The 25,440-nt window shown below is 51.2% G+C and overlaps 1 protein-coding gene across 1 annotated transcript; it reads left to right on the top strand.

Annotated features, from left to right (window-relative positions):
- Nucleotides 1–254: 254 nt before the first annotated feature.
- LOC100196483 (ATPase, Cu++ transporting, alpha polypeptide) lies at nucleotides 255–4,834 on the top strand. The gene is given in 2 exon segments (NM_001141512.1): nucleotides 255–391; nucleotides 3,907–4,834. Coding segments are annotated over 2 exon segments (663 nt in total). The 5' UTR covers nucleotides 255–271; the 3' UTR covers nucleotides 4,450–4,834.
- Nucleotides 4,835–25,440: the final 20,606 nt, after the last annotated feature.

The raw sequence follows: 25,440 nt of genomic DNA, 5'->3' as shown, positions 1-25,440 counted from the left end.
AACATTTTAGTTTTGGACCTTGTGATTTATTGAGAGGGGCTGCTGCACATCAGCCCATTGACGAATCCTTATCTTGGAGTGTATGACGTCAATGTAATATTTACTGGCCTGTTTCATTTCTGTTTACTCTCTTGCTGTGGGAAACGAGATCCTTGTCATGTGCTCATAAATAGTCTAGCTTATGCCCTTGTTTGCTTTTTGGAATGTGAAAATGTTTTCTTTGTTAAACCATGCTATGTCCTTTGTTTTGTTTCCAGACTAAGGACTTACAATGACGCTGAAGGTCAAGCTGAGCTCAGTTTGCCTGGGTGTAGAGGGGATGACCTGTGCTTCCTGTGTTCAGTCTATTGAGCAGCGCATTGGGGGTCTTCCTGGAGTCGTACACATCAAGGTGGGTCCGGTACACATTTAGGGGAGGTTTCCCAGACCCACATTAAGCCTAGTCCTGGACTCCAGTGAGCATGATTTTTATTTTTTGGGTCCAGGAATCCGCAATCTGGGAACTGGGCCAATGTGTTTTAACATGTGTATCACAACTTTATAGGATAGGCCTTTGTGTGACATGTAAATGTTAGACTATAACCTACACATCCAACTGATTTGACCGGATCTGAAGGATGTTTTCACCCTTACAGCTTTGTGTTCATCAGTCTTTCACCTTTCAAACAGAATGTCTTCAAACTGCCAAGTCTGCATTTCCACCATAGACTTGACACCATTGCACAATTTCCAAAGATTTAAAATAGCAGAGTTTGCTTATTTTTTTTTTCTTTTTTTTTCTCTTCAGTTTCAGAACATTTTATAAACTAGATGTGAAACTAACTAGCTAGAATTGAGAAAGCAGCAAAAATGTTTCCTTATTTTATCTCTTAACAACTATAATTTGTATTCATTTCACCCAACTAAATATCCCATAGCATCTGATTTCCAGGCTGCATCCCAAATCGCACCCTATTCTCAACTACTTTTGACCAAGGAATCAGGGAATAGGGTGTGATTTGGGATGCACCTCAGCCTCCTCCTCCTCTCCCCTAAGGGGGTGGCTTGTTTATATAGCTTAATTGAAGATATACAGTGATCCTTAATTCCGTGTAGCAGCTGTAATAATGTCCTAGATGGCAGTAAATGTGGCCTGGCCTTCTCTGTGTGTTTACCCCTCAGGCACAGGCTAATGAGGATGTAATGTAATGGCGTTGTTCCTGACAGAAAGCTGGTCTTTACAGGACTGTCATTTGGTTATTGTGGGTCGATAACCGGCTGAACGGGTAGCAGACGGCGGATGGGCAATGTCATCAATTCCTTTAAAGGGTCTGGGGACAGTAATGTGTGTCATTGTAAGGAACAGTACATGTCCTTTAAGTGAGGAGTGAATAGGTTGTTGTTGCACGTGGACGGTAGGCCTGTAGGATAGTTTTTGACTAGTGTCAAAGTTCAAAACAGTAGTAGACTGTATGAGGAAAGGACAGTCTTTCTCTCTCATTTACTCTCGCTCTCCCTGACACACACACACACATTTAGGAAAACATAGATCATCTCTGGTACGTGAACACACACTTCCCTCCTGTGTTTTTAACTTGCAGTTCAGTCAGGGCTGAGTGGTCATGTGATGGCGTCAGTTAATCACAAGTTTCCGTGTGTGTGTGTGTGTGTGTGTTAGAGAGATATGGGTTCATTGTTTTGCTACTAGAACATGCTGGAAGCTTCTGAGGCCAATGCACTCCTCCTCTTTATATACAGTACCAGTCAAAAGTTGGAACACACCTACTCATTTTTATTTTTTACTATTTTCTACATTGTAGAATGTTAGTGAAGACATCAAAACTATGAAATAACACACATGGAATCATGTAGTTAAACAAATCAAAATATATTTTTTATTCTTCAAAGTAGCCACCCTTTGCCTTGATGACAGCTCTGCACACTCTTGGCAATCTCTCAACCAGCTTCACCTGGAATGCTTTTCCAACAGTCTTGAAGGAGTTCCCACATATGCTGAGCACTTGTTGGCTGCTTTTCCTTCACTCTGCAGTCCGACTCATCCCAAACCATCTCAATTGGGTTGAGGTCGGGTGATTGTGGAGGCCAGGTCATCTGATGAAGCACTCCATTACTCTCTCACATCACACTGTTGAAAAACAAATGATAGTCCCACTAAGCGCAAACCAGATGGGATGGCGTATCGTTGCAGAATGCTATGGTCGCCATGCTATTTAAGTGTGCCTTGAATTCCAAATCAATCACTGACACTGTCACCAGCAAAGAACCATCACACCACCTCCTCCATGCTTCACGGTGGGAATCACACATGCGGAGATCATCCGTTCACCTTCGCTGCGTCTCACACAGACAAGGCAGTTGGAACCAAAAATCTAATTTGGACTCATCAGACCAAATTACAGATTTCCACCAGTCTAATGTCCATTGCTTGTGTTTCTTGGCTCAAGCAAGTCTCTTCTTATTAATGATGTCCTTTAGTAGTGGTTTCTTTGCAGAAATTCGACCATGAAGGCCTGATTCGCACAGTCTTCTCTGAACAGTTGATGTGTCTGTTACTTGAACTCTGTGAAGCATTTATTTGGGCTGCAATTTCTGAGGCTGGTAACTCTATTGAACTTATCCTCTGCAGCAGAGGTAACTCTGGGTCTTCCTTTCCTGTGGCGGTCCTCATGAGAGCCAGTTTCATCATAGTGCTTGATGGTTGTGCGACTGCACTTGAAGAAACTTTCAAACTTCTTAATGTTCCAGATTGACTGACCTTCATGTCTTAAAGTAATGATGGACTGTCATTTCTCTTTGCTTATTTGAGCTGTTCTTGCCATAATATGGACTTGGTCTTTCACCAAATAGGTCTTTCACCAAATAGGACGATCTTCTGTATACCAACCGTACCTTGTCACAACATAACTGATTGGCTCAAACGCATTCAGAAGGAGAGAAATTCCACAAATTAACTTTTAACAATGCTCACCTGTTAATTTGGATCCGCCCCTTTTTAAATTTTCACCTAAAATGACATGCCCAAATCTAACTGCCTGTAGCTCAGGACCTGAGAAGCAAGGATATGCATATTCTTGATACCATTTGAAAGGAAACACTTAGAAGTTTGTGGAAATGTTAAAATAATGTAGGAGAATATAACACATTAGATCTGGTAAAAGATAATACAAAGGAAAGAAACCATGTATTTTGTTTTGTACCATCTTTGAGTTGCCAGATAAAGGCCATATTGTGTTGTGCTAGCCCAGGCACAATTTAGATCAATACTGCCCAAATGGGCCTAATTGGTTTATTAATACATTTTCAAGTTCATAATTGTGCACTCTTCTCAAACAATAGCATGGTATTATTTCACTGTAATAGCTACTGTAAATTGGACAGTGCAGTTAGATTAACAAGAATTTAAACTTTCTGCCAATATCAGATATGTCTATGTCCTGGGAAATGTTCTTGTTACTTACAACCTCATGCTAATCACGTTAGCTCAACCGTTCCGCGGACACACACACACACCGATCCGGTCGATGTTAATTGAAATGCATTCCAGGTGACTTCCTCTTGAATCTGCACGAGGATTATCTTCAGACTACTTGTTTATGTGGAATAGATTTGATGTCCTATTGATCGTAGCTTCGTAACGTTTTAGTAACACTCTCAGTGTATGTGATTTCAGCCCATGTCATGAATCTCAGAATTATGCTGATTTACATAGTAACCATGACATGATGATTTTTATGGCTGTCAATGACTGCATGTCTCCATGGCATCATTTTATAACCGCTGTATAATTCTGTTTAGTTTGAAAGCCTAGTTTTAGAAACTGCATTACTGTACATCAGCTGTCACTTCTGTTGATTCAGTATAAAGTGTTTTTAATTATTCTGTTTGTTTGATATTTTTTTCTGGTAGGTGTCTCTGGAGCTGAAGAATGCCAGCATCATCTTCGACCACAGTCATCACACCCCAGAGTCCCTGGCGGAGGCCGTGGAGGACATGGGGTTTGACTCCATCCTCTCAGACACTACCACAGCCTCCGTGGTCCTCACGGAGACCCAGCTGGTCCCCATCCCAGCCCTTCTCACCCCTGAAGCCCAACAGGAGGCTCTGACGAGGCTAGCTCAGCTCCAGGCGGTCCTGGAGGTCCAGGAGAACAAGGACCAGAGGGGGGTGTCCGTTACCTTCATCCCTTCCCTGATCAGTGTAGTGCAGCTGGGGGAGGTGGTTAGTAGCATGGCCCCCCTCCTGGAGGTCCCTACATCCAATAGCCCTACAGAGGAAACTCTTGTCCCAGCTCCTGCCACAGTGTCAGCCCCGGCCACATCCTCACAGCCTCAGCTGGTGAAGATGCGGATCGAGGGCATGGTCTGTCTGTCCTGCACCACCACCATCGAAGGGAAGATTGGCAAGCTCAAAGGAGTTGAGAAAATCAAAGGTTACTTTGTAATTGCGTAGTAGTCAGCCGTTTTACACTGAAGGCCATTATCATTTGATCGTGACTCAATGAGTTCTGATCAAGTGTAGTGCTGATCTTGCTAAAGGTTCAATGCAGCCATTTCAATATCAAATCATTTCTTGGTAACAATGAAGTACTTTACTTTGATTGTTTTCAATTAAAATGGTCAAAAAGAAACAGAAATAGCTTCTTAGCAAAGAGCAATTTCTCAAGCAAGAATTTAGCTAGGATTGTCTGGGAGTGGTCTGAGTGGGGAGAGGAAAACTAGCTGTTATTGGCAGAGATGTTGAACTCTCTTATTAGTCTTTTAACTACACTGAACAAAAATATAAACTCAACATGTAAAGTTGTTTCATGAGTTGAAATAAAAGAGAAGCTGGGGACAATAAATTGCCACTCTAAAATGTGCCATTTTGTCACACAACATAATGCCACACATGTCTCAAGTTTTTAGGGAGCGCGCAATTGACATGTTGACTGCAGGAATGTCCAACAGAGCTGTTGCCAGATCATTTAGTGTTAATTTCATAAGACGCCGCCACCGTCAATTTACAGAATTTGGCTGTACGTCCAACCGGCCTCACAACCGCAGACCATGTGTAACCACGCCAGCCCAGGACCTCCACATCCGGCTTCTTCACCTGTGGGATCATCATCAGAGGGTGGGTGGGGGGGTGCTGAGGAGTATTTCTGTCTGTAATAAAGAGCTTTGGTTGGGAAAAACTCATTCTGATTGGCTGGACCTGCCTCCAAAGTGGGTGGGCCTATGCCCACCCAGGGCTGCGCCCCTGCCCAGCCATGCGAAATCCATAGATTAGGGCCTAATGAATTTATTTGAACAGACTGATTTCCTTCTATGAACTGTAACTCAGTAAAATCTTAGAAATTGTTGCATGTTGCGTTTAAATTAAAGTTTAATTTACTAGCTGGGGATGTCATCAGGCAGGCCAAAATTCCATCCCACTAAAACAGGCTGAAACTTATTTTCAAACAGCTGTTTTCACAGTATTATTCCAATCTCATAGTGTGTGTGTGAGAGATCTATCTAAAACACAGTAAAATAAAAATTGACTGCACTGGTCCTTTATCTGACTTGGCATTCTATAGCGATGAATAAATATGGGAGGTTGTAGTCTAGTATTCTCACTTAAAATTAACTTGCATTTCAGGGTCAGGAATAATCTGGAAAAAACCCTCAACACTGTGATACTTTTGGATTCCTGGAGATTATAATTTATGAATGTTGTGTTCTCCCTCAGTGGTTCTAGACTCCCAGGAGGCCACGGTTCTCTACCTGCCATACCTCATCACTATCGACGACATCATCGCCCAGATCGCCAAGGCCGGCTTCAAAGCCACACCCAAGTCCAAGCCCCGCCCCCTGCAGCTGTCCGTCAGTGAGATGGAGCGGTTGCTAAGCGCTGCCCTATCACCCCCAGCACCAGTGGAATCTTCCACTGAGGATTCTGAGGTGTCTACAGATTCTGCCCAGACTATCCTCAGGGTGACTGGCATGCACTGCCACTCCTGTGTGGTAAATATCCAGGATAACATCTCCAAGCTGGCTGGGGTGACCTCCATAGAGGTATTGTTGGAGAGAGAGAGTGCCTCCATCCACTACGACCCAGGGAGGGTGACTGTGTCTGGGCTACAGCAAGCCATCGAGGCCCTTCCACCGGGGACGTTTAAAACTCAACCCTGGAGCCCTACATCCACCACACCACCACCATCGTCCCAGGCCGGCCTCTCCTCCACCCAGCCCTGTTACAGCCAGCCTCTGACGGCCACGGCCCTGATCCATATAGAGGGGATGACCTGTGGGTCCTGTGTTCAGTCCATCGAGGGGATGCTTTCTCAGAGGAAGGGGGTGCGGTCTGCCAAGGTGTCGCTGGCCAATCACAGAGGGAAGTTTGAGTTTGACCCTCTCCTCACCCAACCAGAGGAGCTCAGAGAGGCCATAGAGGACATGGGATTTGATGCCTTCCTGCCTGGTGAGTTGATGGGCGGTTTGTATTCTTTTATCCTCCTAACTAGGGTTTCAAAATTCAGCAAACGTTCCATACATTCCCAGGTTTTTCAGAGATCCTGGTTGGGAGGATTCCCTCTCTACTTAGTCTGGGAATCATACAACACAAATGTCTGTCTTTGGGGAAGTTTCTGGAATTTTGCAACCCTACACCTAATAGTATCTCTAGCCTAAAGGCTGTGCTGTGAAGCAAAACAAATGAATCTGTGTCTATTTGTAACTCATGTAAACTTCCCAGAACAGTAGCTGAAGAACAGCCATAGAAAGCAGAATGAGAAACCGACATGAAATGGGAACTCATTGTTGCTATGTTGTCCTTTTAGGAACCAACTCGCTGTTGACCGTCCCAGTTATCAGTCCCCCCTCGCCCTCTTCCCTGTCCCCCACCCCTGTCAAGGAGAAGGAGCTGGACAGCGACCCAGAGAGGGGCGCTGCACAGTGTGTTAAGGGGGCCCCAAACACCCTCGCTAAATGCTTCATCCAGATTGGTGGAATGACCTGTGCATCCTGTGTGGCTAACATTGAGAGGAACCTGAAGAATGAACACGGTGAGAGGAGATTATGTTCATTAGTGCATGCCAGGGTTATGTTCATTAGGACCTGCGATTTTTGCAACGATTTACTCCCCGTTTCAGTCCATTTTCTTTGGTAATTAACACAACCCGGTACTGACTAGTGATGGGAACTATGGTGTAGTTCTATTAGGAACACTGACATGGAGCCTGTTTTTTACAGAAGCTAGCTGTCGTATCTGGGATGGAAAAGAGTCACAAACGGTGTCAGTTTAAGATGTACAATGGCAGTTTTTAAGTAACATGGGAGAAACGTGGAGGGGGTTGTACAAGTCCACAGCCTTCATCTGGTCAGGAAACCCTAGGCCTTTAGTAAAGGCATTAATCACTTATATATTTACTGTTGTCTCCCTTTAGCATCAAACTCATGTATCAGTTCCATAGAAAAGTGATTTAAAATGGGTATGTTGCATTAGTCTAACATTGTCCTGCGTTCCACTGTGCAGGTATCTACTCTGTGCTGGTGGCCCTGATGGCTAGTAAGGCTGAGGTCCGTTATAACCCTGAGGTGATGGACCCTCTGAAGATAGCAGAGTATGTCAGAGAGTTGGGCTTCACTGCTTCTGTCATGGAGAACTATGAGGGTTCTGATGGAAGCCTGGAACTTGTGGTGAGTGTTCTGATTCTAATCAACACTGTAATGGTGTGATCTGTTTGGTGTTCTGATTCTAATCAACACTGTAATGGTGTGATCTGTTTGGTGTTCTGATTCTAATCAACACACTGTAATGGTGTGATCTGTTTGGTGTTCTGATTCTAATCAACACTGTAATGGTGTGATCTGTTTGGTGTTCTGATTCTAATCAACACTGTAATGGTGTGATCTGTTTGGTGTTCTGATTCTAATCAACACTGTAATGGTGTGATCTGTTTGGTGTTCTGATTCTAATCAACACACTGTAATGGTGTGATCTGTTTGGTGTTCTGATTCTAATCAACACTGTAATGGTGTGATCTGTTTGGTGTTCTGATTCTAATCAACACCTGTAATGGTGTGATCTGTTTGGTGTTCTGATTCTAATCAACACTGTAATGGTGTGATCTGTTTGGTGTTCTGATTCTAATCAACACTGTAATGGTGTGATCTGTTTGGTGTTCTGATTCTAATCAACACTGTAATGGTGTGATCTGTTTGGTGTTCTGATTCTAATCAACACACTGTAATGGTGTGATCTGTTTGGTGTTCTGATTCTAATCAACACTGTAATGGTGTGATCTGTTTGGTGTTCTGATTCTAATCAACACTGTAATGGTGTGATCTGTTTGGTGTTCTGATTCTAATCAACACTGTAATGGTGTGATCTGTTTGGTGTTCTGATTCTAATCAACACTGTAATGGTGTGATCTGTTTGGTGTTCTGATTCTAATCAACACACTGTAATGGTGTGATCTGTTTGGTGTTCTGATTCTAATCAACACACTGTAATGGTGTGATCTGTTTGGTGTTCTGATTCTAATCAACACACTGTAATGGTGTGATCTGTTTGGTGTTCTGATTCTAATCAACACTGTAATGGTGTGATCTGTTTGGTGTTCTGATTCTAATCAACACTGTAATGGTGTGATCTGTTTGGTGTTCTGATTCTAATCAACACTGTAATGGTGTGATCTGTTTGGTGTTCTGATTCTAATCAACACTGTAATGGTGTGATCTGTTTGGTGTTCTGATTCTAATCAACACTGTAATGGTGTGATCTGTTTGGTGTTCTGATTCTAATCAACACTGTAATGGTGTGATCTGTTTGGTGTTCTGATTCTAATCAACACTGTAATGGTGTGATCTGTTTGGTGTTCTGATTCTAATCAACACTGTAATGGTGTGATCTGTTTGGTGTTCTGATTCTAATCAACACTGTAATGGTGTGATCTGTTTGGTGTTCTGATTCTAATCACCACACTGTAATGGTGTGATCTGTTTGGTGTTCTGATTCTAATCACCACACTGTAATGGTGTGATCTGTTTGGTGTTCTGATTCTAATCACCACACTGTAATGGTGTGATCTGTTTGGTGTTCTGATTCTAATCAACACTGTAATGGTGTGATCTGTTTGGTGTTCTGATTCTAATCAACACTGTAATGGTGTGATCTGTTTGGTGTTCTGATTCTAATCAACACTGTAATGGTGTGATCTGTTTGGTGTTCTGATTCTAATCAACACTGTAATGGTGTGATCTGTTTGGTGTTCTGATTCTAATCAACACTGTAATGGTGTGATCTGTTTGGTGTTCTGATTCTAATCAACACACTGTAATGGTGTGATCTGTTTGGTGTTCTGATTCTAATCAACACTGTAATGGTGTGATCTGTTTGGTGTTCTGATTCTAATCAACACACTGTAATGGTGTGATCTGTTTGGTGTTCTGATTCTAATCAACACTGTAATGGTGTGATCTGTTTGGTGTTCTGATTCTAATCAACACTGTAATGGTGTGATCTGTTTGGTGTTCTGATTCTAATCAACACTGTAATGGTGTGATCTGTTTGGTGTTCTGATTCTAATCAACACACTGTAATGGTGTGATCTGTTTGGTGTTCTGATTCTAATCAACACACTGTAATGGTGTGATCTGTTTGGTGTTCTGATTCTAATCAACACACTGTAATGGTGTGATCTGTTTGGTGTTCTGATTCTAATCAACACACTGTAATGGTGTGATCTGTTTGGTGTTCTGATTCTAATCAACACTGTAATGGTGTGATCTGTTTGGTGTTCTGATTCTAATCAACACTGTAATGGTGTGATCTGTTTGGTGTTCTGATTCTAATCAACACTGTAATGGTGTGATCTGTTTGGTGTTCTGATTCTAATCACAACACTGTAATGGTGTGATCTGTTTGGTGTTCTGATTCTAATCACAACACTGTAATGGTGTGATCTGTTTGGTGTTCTGATTCTAATCACCACACTGTAATGGTGTGATCTGTTTGGTGTTCTGATTCTAATCACCACACTGTAATGGTGTGATCTGTTTGGTGTTCTGATTCTAATCACCACACTGTAATGGTGTGATCTGTTTGGTGTTCTGATTCTAATCACCACACTGTAATGGTGTGATCTGTTTGGTGTTCTGATTCTAATCACCACACTGTAATGGTGTGATCTGTTTGGTGTTCTGATTCTAATCACCACACTGTAATGGTGTGATCTGTTTGGTGTTCTGATTCTAATCACCACACTGTAATGGTGTGATCTGTTTGGTGTTCTGATTCTAATCACCACACTGTAATGGTGTGATCTGTTTGGTGTTCTGATTCTAATCACCACACTGTAATGGTGTGATCTGTTTGGTGTTCTGATTCTAATCACCACACTGTAATGGTGTGATCTGTTTGGTGTTCTGATTCTAATCACCACACTGTAATGGTGTGATCTGTTTGGTGTTCTGATTCTAATCACCACACTGTAATGGTGTGATCTGTTTGGTGTTCTGATTCTAATCACCACACTGTAATGGTGTGATCTGTTTGGTGTTCTGATTCTAATCAACACTGTAATGGTGTGATCTGTTTGGTGTTCTGATTCTAATCAACACTGTAATGGTGTGATCTGTTTGGTGTTCTGATTCTAATCAACACTGTAATGGTGTGATCTGTTTGGTGTTCTGATTCTAATCAACACTGTAATGGTGTGATCTGTTTGGTGTTCTGATTCTAATCAACACTGTAATGGTGTGATCTGTTTGGTGTTCTGATTCTAATCAACACTGTAATGGTGTGATCTGTTTGGTGTTCTGATTCTAATCAACACTGTAATGGTGTGATCTGTTTGGTGTTCTGATTCTAATCAACACTGTAATGGTGTGATCTGTTTGGTGTTCTGATTCTAATCAACACTGTAATGGTGTGATCTGTTTGGTGTTCTGATTCTAATCAACACTGTAATGGTGTGATCTGTTTGGTGTTCTGATTCTAATCAACACTGTAATGGTGTGATCTGTTTGGTGTTCTGATTCTAATCAACACTGTAATGGTGTGATCTGTTTGGTGTTCTGATTCTAATCAACACTGTAATGGTGTGATCTGTTTGGTGTTCTGATTCTAATCAACACACTGTAATGGTGTGATCTGTTTGGTGTTCTGATTCTAATCACCACACTGTAATGGTGTGATCTGTTTGGTGTTCTGATTCTAATCACCACACTGTAATGGTGTGATCTGTTTGGTGTTCTGATTCTAATCACCACACTGTAATGGTGTGATCTGTTTGGTGTTCTGATTCTAATCAACACACTGTAATGGTGTGATCTGTTTGGTGTTCTGATTCTAATCAACACACTGTAATGGTGTGATCTGTTTGGTGTTCTGATTCTAATCAACACTGTAATGGTGTGATCTGTTTTTTTTTGAGGATTCTCACAATCATGTTTTATAGGGCTAGTGATATTTCCGCTGCCTCTGTTCCAGATGTTTCTATGTGCTACACCCCTGCTAGATGTCCCCTTTTCCTCTAAAGTGTGTATTAACAGTACATTCTCCTCTCCACCTCTCTCCAGGTCAGGGGAATGACGTGTGCCTCCTGCGTTCACAAAATAGAGTCCCGCATGATGAAAGAGAAAGGTATCGTCTACGCCTCTGTTGCCCTGGCAACCAACAAAGCCCACATCAAGTACGACCCGGAGGTGACAGGACCGAGAGACGTCATCAAACTCATAGAGGTACTTCATTTATCTTCAGTCGTCCAACCCCTCTCCTCTGCCAATCATCTCATCCCCCCGGTTGTTTCTTTAAATGACAATGTGATATCAGTTTGTTTACCTAGTAAATTAGAGGGTTAAATTGATTCATTCATTTTGTCTGTTTATCAGAACCTGGGCTTCGAGGCATCTCTGGTGAAGAAGGATCGCACAGGCAGTCACCTGGACCACAGCAGAGAGATCACACAGTAATGGAAGGGATAGCGGGAGGGGTGTGGGATAGCGGGAGGGGTGTGTGGGATAGCGGGAGGGGTGTGTGGGATAGCGGGAGGGGTGTGTGGGATAGCGGGAGGGGTGTGTGGGATAGCGGGCGACAGTAGTTCAGCTGCTTGGGTTTTTCCTCACTGGCTATTTAGACGAGATCACTCCTCTCTCTCCATCTCCGTACCTCTCTCTCCATCTCCGTACCTCTCTCTCCATCTCCGTACCTCTCTCTCCATCTCCGTACCTCTCTCTCTCTCTCTTCTCCCAGATGGAGGAAGTCGTTCCTGGTCAGCCTGTTCTTCTGCGTCCCAGTCATGGGGATGATGACCTACATGATCATAGTAGATCACCAGATCAGCACGTCTCACCAGCACAACGCCACCGCACAGGACCGGGAACACTACCACTCCACCATGTTCCTGGAGAGACAGCTGCTTCCAGGCCTCTCCATCATGAACCTGATCTCATTCCTCTTCTGTGTCCCTGTACAGGTAGGAGAAAAAGAGGGAGGGGTAGATGGAGAGGGGAGGGATGGGTGCATAGAGGGAGGGATGGGTGCATGGAGGGAGGGATGGGTATGGAGGGAGGGCTAGATGGGGATGGAGGGAGGGCTAGATGGGGATGGAGGGAGGGCTAGAGGATAGATGGGGAGGGATAGAGGATAGATGGGGAGGGACCGATGGAGGGAGGGGAGAGGCTAGATGGAGGGGAGAGGATAGATGGAGGGGGAGGGAGGGAGGGATAGAGGATAGATGGGGATGGAGGGATAGAGGGAGGGAGGGATAGATGGGGAGGGATGGAGAGAGGGAGGCATACATCGGGAGGGAGGGATAGATAGATGGGGAGGGATGGAGAGAGAGAGAGAGGGGAGGCATACATGGAGAGGGCGGGAGGGATAGATGGGGATGGAGGCAGGGGGAGAGGGGGGATAGATGGACGGGGGGAGGGATAGAGGATGGATGGAGGGATAGAGGATAGATGGGGATGGAGGGAGGGATAGATAGGGATAGATGGGGAGGGACGGCGGGATAGATGGGGAGGGACGGCGGGGATAGATGGGGAGGGACGGGGGATAGATGGGGAGGGACGGCGGGATAGATGGGGAGGGACGGCGGGATAGATGGGGAGGGACGGAGGGATAGATGGGGAGGGACGGAGGGATAGATGGGGAGGGACGGAGGGATAGATGGGGAGAGACGGGGGGATAGATGGGGAGGGATAGATGGGGAGAGACGGGGGGATAGATGGGGAGGGACGGAGGGATAGATGGGGAGGGATAGATGGGGAGGGACGGGGGGATAGATGGGGAGGGATAGATGGGGAGGGACGGAGGGATAGATGAGGATAGGGAGGGAGGGATAGATGGGAAGGAGGGATAGATGGGGAGGGAGGATAGATGGGGATGGATAGAAGATAGATGGGGAGGGAGAGATGGGGAGGGACGGAGGGATAGATGGGGAGGGACGGAGGGATAGATGGGGAGGGACGGAGGGATAGATGGGGGGATAGATGGGGAGGGACGGAGGGATAGATGGGGAGGGATGGAGGGATAGATGGGAGGGAGGATAGATGGGGATGGATAGAAGATAGATGGGGAGGAAAGATGGCGAGGGGGAGGGAGAGATGGGGAGGGATAGAGGGGAGGAGCAGTCACTTGGGGCGTATAGATGGGGGGGAGGGAGGAAGCAGTCACTTGGGGCGTATAGATGGGGGGAGGGAGGAAGCAGTCACTTGGGGCGTATAGATGGGGAGGGAGGAGCAGTCACTTGGGGCGTATAGATGGGTGGGGAGGGAGCAGTCACTTGGGGCGTATAGATGGGGGAGGGAGGGAGCAGTCACTTGGGGCGTATAGATGGGGGAGGGAGGGAGCAGTCACTTGGGGGCGTATAGACTGGGGGGGAGCAGTCACTTGGGGCGTATAGACTGGGGGGAGGGAGGGAGCAGTCACTTGGGGCGTATAGAGGGGGAGGGAGGGAGGAGCAGTCACTTGGGGCGTATAGACTGGGGGAGGGAGCAGTCACTTGGGGCGTATAGACGGGGGGAGGGAGCAGTCACTTGGGGCGTATAGACGGGGGAGGGAGCAGTCACTTGGGGCGTATAGACGGGGGAGGGAGCAGTCACTTGGGGCGTATAGACGGGGGGAGGGAGCAGTCACTTGGGGCGTATAGACGGGGGGAGGGAGCAGTCACTTGGGGCGTATAGACGGGGGAGGGAGCAGTCACTTGGGGCGTATAGACGGGGGAGGGAGCAGTCACTTGGGGCGTATAGACGGGGGGAGGGAGCAGTCACTTGGGGCGTATAGACGGGGGAGGGAGCAGTCACTTGGGGCGTATAGACGGGGGAGGGAGCAGTCACTTGGGGCGTATAGACGGGGGAGGGAGCAGTCACTTGGGGGCGTATAGACGGGGGGAGGGAGCAGTCACTTGGGGCGTATAGACGGGGGGAGGGAGCAGTCACTTGGGGCGTATAGACGGGGGGAGGGAGCAGTCACTTGGGGCGTATAGACGGGGGAGGGAGCAGTCACTTGGGGCGTATAGACGGGGGGAGGGAGCAGTCACTTGGGGCGTATAGACGGGGGAGGGAGCAGTCACTTGGGGCGTATAGACTGGGGGGAGGGAGGGAGCAGTCACTTGGGGCGTATAGATGGGTGGGGAGGGAGCAGTCACTTGGGGCGTATAGATGGGTGGGGAGGGAGCAGTCACTTGGGGCGTATAGATGGGGGAGGGAGGGAGCAGTCACTTGGGGCGTATAGACTGGGGGGAGCAGTCACTTGGGGCGTATAGACTGGGGGGAGGGAGGGAGCAGTCACTTGGGGCGTATAGACTGGGGGGAGGGGGAGGGAGCAGTCACTTGGGGCGTATAGACTGGGGGAGGGGGGGAGGGAGCAGTCACTTGGGGCGTATAGACTGGGGGGAGGGAGCAGTCACTTGGGGCGTATAGACTGGGGGAGGGAGCAGTCACTTGGGGCGTATAGACTGGGGGAGGGAGCAGTCACTTGGGGCGTATAGACTGGGGGGAGGGAGCAGTCACTTGGGGCGTATAGACGGGGGAGGGAGCAGTCACTTGGGGCGTATAGACGGGGGGAGGGAGCAGTCACTTGGGGCGTATAGACGGGGGGAGGGAGCAGTCACTTGGGGCGTATAGACGGGGGGAGGGAGCAGTCACTTGGGGCGTATAGACGGGGGGAGGGAGCAGTCACTTGGGGCGTATAGACGGGGGGAGGGAGCAGTCACTTGGGGCGTATAGACTGGGGGGAGGGGGAGGGAGCAGTCACTTGGGGCGTATAGACTGGGGGGAGGGAGGGAGGGAGCAGTCACTTGGGGCGTATAGACTGGGGGGAGGGAGGGAGGGAGCAGTCACTTGGGGCGTATAGACGGGGGGAGGGAGGGAGGGAGCAGTCACTTGGGGCGTATAGACGGGGGGAGGGAGCAGTCACTTGGGGCGTATAGACGGGGGGGAGGGGAGCAGTCACTTGGGGCGTATAGACGGGGGGGAGGGAGCAGTCACTTGGGGCGTATAGACGGGGGGGGAGGGAGCAGTCACTTGGGGCGTATAGACGGGGGGAGGGAGGGAGGGAGCAGTCACTTGGGGCGTATAGACTGGGGGGAGGGAGGGAACAGTCACTTGGGGTGTATAGACTGGGGGAGGGAGCAGTCACTTGGGGCGTATAGACTGGGGGGATGGAGGGAGAAGTCACTTGGGGCGTATAGACTGGGAGGGAGCAGTCACTTGGGGCGTATAGACGGGGGAGGGAGGAGCAGTCACTTGGGGCATATAGATGGAGGGAGGGAGCAGTCACTTGGGGCGTATAGACGGGGGGAGGGAGCAGTCACTTGGGGCGTATAGGGGGAGGGAGCAGTCACTTGGGGCGTATAGGGGAGGGAGGGAGCAGTCACTTGGGGCGTATAGACTGGGGGGAGGGAGGGAGGAGTCACTTGGGGCGTATAGATGGGGGGAGGGAGGAGGGAGCAGTCACTTGGGGCGTATAGACGGGGGGAGGGAGGGAGCAGTCACTTGGGGCGTATAGACGGGGGGAGGGAGGGAGCAGTCACTTGGGGCGTATAGACGGGGGGAGGGAGGGAGCAGTCACTTGGGGCGTATAGACTGGGGGGAGGGAGGGAGCAGTCACTTGGGGCGTATAGACGGGGAGGAGGGAGGGAGGGAGGGAGGGAGCAGTCACTTGGGGCGTATAGACGGGGAGGAGGGAGGGAGGGAGCAGTCACTTGGGGCGTATAGACTGGGGGGAGGGAGCAGTCACTTGGGGCGTATGGGGGGGAGCAGTCACTTAGGGCGTATAGACTGGGGGAGGGAGCAGTCACTTGGGGCGTATAGAGGGGGGGAGGGAGGGAGCAATCACTTGGGGCGTATAGACGGGGGAGGGAGGGAGCAGTCACTTGGGGGCGTATAGACGGGGGAGGGAGGGAGCAGTCACTTGGGGCGTATAGGGGGGAGGGAGCAGTCACTTGGGGCGTATAGACTGGGGGAGGGAGCAGTCACTTGGGGCGTATAGATGGGAGGGAGCAGTCACTTGGGGCGTATAGATGGGGAGGGAGGGAGCAGTCACTTGGGGCGTATAGACTGGGGGAGGGAGCAGTCACTTGGGGCGTATAGATGGGGGAGGGAGGGAGCAGTCACTTGGGGCGTATAGGGGGGAGGAGCAGTCACATGGGGCGTATAGACTGGGGGAGGGAGCAGTCACTTGGGGCGTATAGACGGGGAGGGAGCAGTCACTTGGGGCGTATAGACTGGGGGAGGGAGCAGTCACTTGGGGCGTATAGACTGGGGGAGGGAGCAGTCACTTGGGGCGTATAGACTGGGGAGGGAGCAGTCACTTGGGGCGTATAGGGGGGAGGGAGCAGTCACTTGGGGCGTATAGACTGGGGGAGGGAGCAGTCACTTGGGGCGTATAGACTGGGGGAGGGAGCAGTCACTTGGGGCGTATAGACGGGGGGGGAGGGGGGAGCAGTCACTTGGGGCGTATAGACTGGGGGAGGGAGCAGTCACTTGGGGCGTATAGACTGGGGGAGGGAGCATTCACTTGGGGCGTATAGACTGGGGGAGGGAGCAGTCACTTGGGGCGTATAGACTGGGGGGAGGGAGCAGTCACTTGGGGCGTATAGACTGGGGGAGGGAGCAGTCACTTGGGGCGTATAGATGGGGGAGGGAGGAGCAGTCACTTGGGGCGTATAGATGGGGGAGGGAGGGAGCAGTCACTTGGGGCGTATAGACTGGGGGGAGGGAGCAGTCACTTGGGGCGTATAGATGGGGGGAGGGAGGGAGCAGTCACTTGGGGCGTATAGATGGGGGGAGGGAGGGAGCAGTCACTTGGGGCGTATAGACTGGGGGAGGGAGCAGTCACTTGGGGCGTATAGACTGGGGGAGGGAGCAGTCACTTGGGGCGTATAGACTGGGGGAGTGGGCAGTCACTTGGGGCGTATAGACTGGGGGAGGGAGCAGTCACTTGGGGCGTATAGACTGGGGGAGGGAGCAGTCACTTGGGGCGTATAGACTGGGGGAGGGCGCAGTCACTTGGGGCGTATAGACGGGGGGAGGGAGGGAGCAGTCACTTGGGGCGTATAGACGGGGGGAGGGAGGGAGCAGTCACTTGGGGCGTATAGACGGGGGAGGAGGGAGCAGTCACTTGGGGCGTATAGACTGGGGGGAGGGAGGAGCAGTCACTTGGGGCGTATAGACTGGGGGGAGGGAGGGAGCAGTCACTTGGGGCGTATAGACTGGGGGAGGGAGGGAGCAGTCACTTGGGGCGTATAGACTGGGGGAGGGAGGGAGCAGTCACTTGGGGAGGAGGGAGGGAGGGAGCAGTCACTTGGGGCGTATAGACGGGGAGGAGGGAGGGAGGGAGCAGTCACTTGGGGCGTATAGATGGGGGGAGGGAGGGAGCAGTCACTTGGGGCGTATAGGGGGGAGGGAGCAGTCACTTGGGGCGTATAGACGGGGGGAGGGAGGGAGGGAGCAGTCACTTGGGGCGTATAGACTGGGGGGGAGGGAGGGAACAGTCACTTGGGGTGTATAGACTGGGGGAGGGAGCAGTCACTTGGGGCGTATAGACTGGGGGGATGGAGGGAGAAGTCACTTGGGGCGTATAGACTGGGGAGGGAGCAGTCACTTGGGGCGTATAGACGGGGAGGGAGGGAGCAGTCACTTGGGGCATATAGATGGAGGGAGGGAGCAGTCACTTGGGGCGTATAGACGGGGGAGGGAGCAGTCACTTGGGGCGTATAGGGGGAGGGAGCAGTCACTTGGGGCGTATAGGGGAGGAGGAGCAGTCACTTGGGGCGTATAGACTGGGGGAGGGAGGGAGGAGTCACTTGGGGCGTATAGATGGGGGAGGGAGGGAGGGAGCAGTCACTTGGGGCGTATAGACGGGGGGAGGGAGGGAGCAGTCACTTGGGGCGTATAGACGGGGGGAGGGAGGGAGCAGTCACTTGGGGCGTATAGACGGGGGGAGGGAGGGAGCAGTCACTTGGGGCGTATAGACTGGGGGAGGGAGGGAGCAGTCACTTGGGGCGTATAGACGGGGAGGAGGGAGGGAGGGAGGGAGGGAGCAGTCACTTGGGGCGTATAGACGGGGAGGAGGGAGGGAGGGAGCAGTCACTTGGGGCGTATAGACTGGGGGGAGGGAGCAGTCACTTGGGGCGTATGGGGGGGAGCAGTCACTTAGGGCGTATAGACTGGGGGAGGGAGCAGTCACTTGGGGCGTATAGAGGGGGGGAGGGAGGGAGCAATCACTTGGGGCGTATAGACGGGGGAGGGAGGGAGCAGTCACTTGGGGCGTATAGACGGGGGAGGGAGGGAGCAGTCACTTGGGGCGTATAGGGGGGAGGGAGCAGTCACTTGGGGCGTATAGACTGGGGGAGGGAGCAGTCACTTGGGGCGTATAGATGGGGAGGGAGCAGTCACTTGGGGCGTATAGATGGGGAGGGAGGGAGCAGTCACTTGGGGCGTATAGACTGGGGGAGGGAGCAGTCACTTGGGGCGTATAGATGGGGGAGGGAGGGAGCAGTCACTTGGGGCGTATAGGGGGGGGGGAGCAGTCACATGGGGCGTATAGACTGGGGGAGGGAGCAGTCACTTGGGGCGTATAGACGGGGGAGGGAGCAGTCACTTGGGGCGTATAGACTGGGGGAGGGAGCAGTCACTTGGGGCGTATAGACTGGGGGAGGGAGCAGTCACTTGGGGCGTATAGACTGGGAGGGAGCAGTCACTTGGGGCGTATAGGGGGGGAGGGAGCAGTCACTTGGGGCGTATAGACTGGGGGAGGGAGCAGTCACTTGGGGCGTATAGACTGGGGGAGGGAGCAGTCACTTGGGGCGTATAGACGGGGGGAGGGAGGGAGCAGTCACTTGGGGCGTATGGGGGGGAGCAGTCACTTGGGGCGTATAGACTGGGGGAGGGAGCAGTCACTTGGGGCGTATAGACTGGGGGAGGGAGCATTCACTTGGGGCGTATAGACTGGGGGAGGGAGCAGTCACTTGGGGCGTATAGACTGGGGGAGGGAGCAGTCACTTGGGGCGTATAGACTGGGGGAGGGAGCAGTCACTTGGGGCGTATAGATGGGGGAGGGAGGGAGCAGTCACTTGGGGCGTATAGATGGGGGAGGGAGGGAGCAGTCACTTGGGCGTATAGACTGGGGGAGGGAGCAGTCACTTGGGGCGTATAGATGGGGGGAGGGAGGGAGCAGTCACTTGGGGCGTATAGATGGGGGGAGGGAGGGAGCAGTCACTTGGGGCGTATAGACTGGGGGAGGGAGCAGTCACTTGGGGCGTATAGACTGGGGGAGGGAGCAGTCACTTGGGGCGTATAGACTGGGGGAGTGGGCAGTCACTTGGGGCGTATAGACTGGGGGAGGGAGCAGTCACTTGGGGCGTATAGACTGGGGAGGGAGCAGTCACTTGGGGCGTATAGACTGGGGGAGGGCGCAGTCACTTGGGGCGTATAGACGGGGGGAGGGAGGGAGCAGTCACTTGGGGCGTATAGACGGAGGGAGGGAGGGAGCAGTCACTTGGGGCGTATAGACGGGGGGAGGGAGGGAGCAGTCACTTGGGGCGTATAGACGGGGAGGAGGGAGCAGTCACTTGGGGCGTATAGACTGGGGGAGGGAGGGAGCAGTCACTTGGGGCGTATAGACTGGGGGGAGGGAGGGAGCAGTCACTTGGGGCGTATAGACTGGGGGAGGGAGGGAGCAGTCACTTGGGGCGTATAGACTGGGGGAGGGAGGGAGCAGTCACTTGGGGAGGAGGGAGGGAGGGAGCAGTCACTTGGGGCGTATAGACGGGGAGGAGGGAGGGAGGGAGCAGTCACTTGGGGCGTATAGATGGGGGAGGGAGGGAGCAGTCACTTGGGGCGTATAGGGGGGAGGGAGGGAGCAGTCACTTGGGGCGTATAGACTGGGGGAGGGAGGGAGCAGTCACTTGGGGGCGTATAGACTGGGGGAGGAGGGAGCAGTCACTTGGGGCGTATAGACGGGGGGAGGGAGCAGTCACTTGGGGCGTATAGACTGGGGGGAGGGAGGGAGCAGTCACTTGGGGCGTATAGACTGGGGGGAGGGAGGGAGCAGTCACTTGGGGCGTATAGACTGGGGGGAGGGAGGGAGCAGTCACTTGGGGCGTATAGACTGGGGGAGGGAGGGAGCAGTCTCTTGGGGCGTATAGACTGGGAGGGAGCAGTCACTTGGGGCGTATAGACTGGGGGAGGGAGCAGTCACTTGGGGCGTATAGACGGGGGGAGGGAGCAGTCACTTGGGGCGTATAGACGGGGGAGGGAGGGAGCAGTCACTTGGGGCGTATAGACGGGGGGGAGGGAGGGAGCAGTCACTTGGGGCGAATAGACGGGGGAGGGAGGGAGCAGTCACTTGGGGCGTATAGACGGGGGGAGGGAGGGAGCAGTCACTTGGGGCGTATAGACGGGGGAGGGAGGGAGCAGTCACTTGGGGCGTGTAGACGGGGGGAGGGAGGGAGCAGTCACTTGGGGCGTATAGACGGGGGAGGGAGGGAGCAGTCACTTGGGGCGTATAGACGGGGGAGGGAGGGAGCAGTCACTTGGGGCGTATAGATGGGGGGAGGGAGCAGTCACTTGGGGCGTATAGACGGGGGGAGGGAGGGAGCAGTCACTTGGGGCGTATAGACTGGGGGGAGGGAGGGAGCAGTCACTTGGGGAGGAGGGAGGGAGGGAGCAGTCACTTGGGGCGTATAGACGGGGAGGAGGGAGGGAGGGAGCAGTCACTTGGGGCGTATAGATGGGGGGAGGGAGGGAGCAGTCACTTGGGGCGTATAGGGGGGGAGGGAGGGAGCAGTCACTTGGGGCGTATAGACTGGGGGAGGGAGGGAGCAGTCACTTGGGGCGTATAGACTGGGGGGAGGGAGGGAGCAGTCACTTGGGGCGTATAGACGGGGGGAGGGAGCAGTCACTTGGGGCGTATAGACTGGGGGGAGGGAGGGAGCAGTCACTTGGGGCGTATAGACTGGGGGAGGGAGGGAGCAGTCACTTGGGGCGTATAGACTGGGGGAGGGAGGGAGCAGTCACTTGGGGCGTATAGACTGGGGGGAGGGAGGGAGCAGTCTCTTGGGGCGTATAGACTGGGAGGGAGCAGTCACTTGGGGCGTATAGACTGGGGGAGGGAGCAGTCACTTGGGGCGTATAGACGGGGGGAGGGAGCAGTCACTTGGGGCGTATAGACGGGGGGAGGGAGGGAGCAGTCACTTGGGGCGTATAGACGGGGGGAGGGAGGGAGCAGTCACTTGGGGCAAATAGACGGGGGGAGGGAGGGAGCAGTCACTTGGGGCGTATAGACGGGGGGAGGGAGGGAGCAGTCACTTGGGGCGTATAGACGGGGGGAGGGAGGGAGCAGTCACTTGGGGCGTGTAGACGGGGGGAGGGAGGGAGCAGTCACTTGGGGCGTATAGACGGGGGAGGGAGGGAGCAGTCACTTGGGGCGTATAGACGGGGGAGGAGGGAGCAGTCACTTGGGGCGTATAGATGGGGGGAGGGAGCAGTCACTTGGGGCGTATAGACGGGGGGAGGGAGGGAGCAGTCACTTGGGGCGTATAGACGGGGGGAGGGAGGGAGCAGTCACTTGGGGCGTATAGACGGGGGGAGGGAGGGAGCAGTCACTTGGGGCGTATAGACGGGGGAGGGAGGGAGCAGTCACTTGGGGCGTATAGACGGGGGGAGGGAGGGAGCAGTCACTTGGGGCGTATAGACGGGAGGGAGGGAGCAGTCACTTGGGGCGTATAGACGGGGGAGGGAGGGAGCAGTCACTTGGGGCGTATAGACGGGGGAGGAGGGAGCAGTCACTTGGGGCGTATAGACTGGGGGAGGGAGGGAGCAGTCACTTGGGGCGTATAGACTGGGGGAGGGAGGGAGCAGTCACTTGGGGCGTATAGACGGGGAGGAGAGGAGGGAGGGAGCAGTCACTTGGGGCGTATAGATGGGGGAGGGAGGGAGCAGTCACTTGGGGCGTATAGGGGGGAGGGAGCAGTCACTTGGGGCGTATAGACTGGGGGAGGGAGGGAGCAGTCACTTGGGGCGTATAGACGGGGAGGAGGGAGGAGGGGGAGGGAGGGAGCAGTCACTTGGGGCGTATAGATGGGGGGAGGGAGGGAGCAATCACTTGGGGCGTATAGGGGGGAGGGAGCAGTCACTTGGGGCGTATAGGGGGGAAGGGAGCAGTCACTTGGGGCGTATAGACGGGGGGAGGGAGGGAGGGAGCAGTCACTTGGGGCGTATAGACTGGGGGGGAGGGGGGAGCAGTCACTTGGGGCGTATAGACGGGGAGGGAGGGAGCAGTCACTTGGGGCGTATAGACTGGGGGAGGGAGGGAGCAGTCACTTGGGGCGTATAGACTGGGGGGGGGAGGGAGGGAGGGAGGGAGGGAGCAGTCACTTGGGGCGTATAGACTGGGGGGGAGGGAGGGAGGGAGAAGTCACTTGGGGCGTATAGACGGGGAGGGAGGGAGGGATCAGTCACTTGGGGCGTATTCAAAAGAGTGCAAGGTTCTAGAACTTCAGATAGAAATATATTATGTAGAACAAACAAGACTCTGTTGAATAGAATGGATCATATCAGACTGAATACCCCCGATTTAAAATTAGACTTACACTATATACAGTGCCTCCGGAAAGTATTCGGACCCCTTGACTTTTTCCACATTTTGTTACGTTACAGCCTTATTCTAAAATGAATTACATACTTTTTTTTTTAATTCTCAACAATCTACACACAATAACCCATAATGACAAAGCAAAAACAGGTTTTTAGAATTTTTTGCAAATGTAAAAAAATATATATAAAAAAAACGGAGACCTTATTTACGTAAGTATTCAGACCCGTTGATATGAGACTCCAAATTGAGCTCAGGTGCATCATGTTTCCATTGATCATCCTTGAGATGTTTCTACAACTTGATTGGAGTCCACCTGTAGTAAATTCAAGTGACTGGACATGATTTGGAAAGGCACTTACCTGTCCATATAAGGTCCCACAGTTGTCAGAGCAAAAACCAAGCATGAGGTGGAAGGAATTGTCCTTAGAGCTCTGAGACAGGATTGTATCGAGGCACAGATCTGGAGAAGGGTACCAAAAAATGTCTATAGCATTGAAGGTCCCTAAGAACACAGTGACCTCATCATTCTTAAATGGAAGAAGTTTGGAACCACCAAGACTCTTCCTAGAGCTGGCCGCCCGGGCGAACTGAGCAATCAGGGGAAAAGGGACTTGGTCAGGGAGGTGACCAAGAACCAGATGGTCACTCTGACAGAGATCCAGAGTTCCTCTGTGGAGATGGGAGAACCTTCCAGAAGGTTAACAAGCTCTGCAGTACTCCACCAATCAGGCCTTTATAGTAGATTGGCCGGATGGAAGCCATTTCTCAGTAAAAGCTTGTAGCGTCATACCCAAGAAGACTCGAGGCTGTAATCCATGCCAAAGGTTCTTCAACAAAGCACTGAGTAAATCGTCTGAATACTTGTGTAAATATGTTTTTTATATTTAGTGAATTGGCAAACATTTCAAAAACCTGATTTTGCTTTGTCATTATGAAGTATTGTGTGTACATTGATGAGCAAAAAAAAACAATTTAATCAATTTTAGAATAAGGCTGTAACCTAACAAAATATGGAAAAAGTCAAGGGGTCTGAATACTTTCCGAAGGCACTGTATACCAAAGTATGTGGACTCACCTTCAAATTAGTGGATTTGGCTATTTCAGCCACACGTTGCTGACGGGTATAAAATCGAGCACACACCCATGCAATCTCCATAGACAAATATTGGCAGTAGAATGGTCTTACTGAAGAGCTCAGTGACTTTTAACGTGGCACTGTCATAGGATACCACCTTTCCAACAAGGATGCCCTGCTAGAGCTGCCCCAGTCAACTGTAAGTACTGTTATTGTGACGTGGAAACAACTAAGAGCAACAACGGCTCAGCCGCAAAGTGGTAGGCCACACAAGCTCACAGAACAGGACCGCCAAGTGCTGAAGCGTGTATAAATGGTCTGTCCTCGTTTGCAACATTCACTACCGAGTTCTAAAATACTTCTGGAAGCTGCTTCAGCACAAGAACTGTTCGTGAAGCTTCATGAAATGGGTTTCCATGGACGAGCAGCCACACACAAGCCTAAGATCACCATTCACAATGCCAAGTGTTGGCTGGACTGGTGTAAAGCTCACCACCATTGGACTCTGGAGCAGTGGAAATGCGTTCTCTGGAGTGATGAATCCCAATTTATCATCTGGCAGTCCGACGGACGAATCTCGGGTTTGGTGGATGCCAGGAGAACGCTAGCTGCCTGAATGCACAGTACAAACTGTAAAGTTTGGTGAAGGGGGGAAAATGGTCTGGGGCTGTTTTTCATGTTTCAGGCTAGGCTCCTTAGTTCCAGCGAAGGTCAATCTTAACGCTACAGCAGACAATGACATTTTAGACGATTCTGTGCTTCCAACTTTGTGGCAACAGTTTGGGAAAGGCCCTGTCCTGTTTCAGCATGACAGTGCCCCTGTTCACAAAGCGAGGTCCTTACAGAAATGATTTGTCGAGATGGCTGTGGAAAAACTTTACTGGTGTGCATAGAGCCCTGACCTCAACCCCATCAAACACCTTTGGGATGAATTGGAACACCGACTGCGATCCAGGCCACATCGCCCAACATCAGTGCCCCACCTCACTAATGCTCTTGTGGCTGAATGGAAGCAAGTCACTGCCACAATGTTCCAACATCTAGTGGAAAGCCTTCCCAGAAGAGTGGAGGCTGTTATAGCAGCGAAGGGAGGGACCAACTCCATATTAATGCCCATGATTTTGGAATGAAATGTTCGACTAGCAGGTGTCCACATACTTTTGGTAATCTTGTGTATCTTTCTAAGTAACACAATACTTACTTAAATAATAGTCACCATTTGTGACTCAAGTGTGAAAGTCATTTTGTAATCAAACCTGAAATAAATATTTTTCCAGATTTTTAAGATTTAACATTCT

This window comes from Salmo salar, chromosome ssa05 (assembly GCF_905237065.1).
Source record: "Salmo salar chromosome ssa05, Ssal_v3.1, whole genome shotgun sequence".
In the NCBI taxonomy this organism is placed as follows: domain Eukaryota; kingdom Metazoa; phylum Chordata; class Actinopteri; order Salmoniformes; family Salmonidae; genus Salmo; species Salmo salar.
The sequence above is the reverse complement of the archived record's forward strand: the minus strand, read 5'-3'. Positions and strand labels throughout refer to the sequence as shown.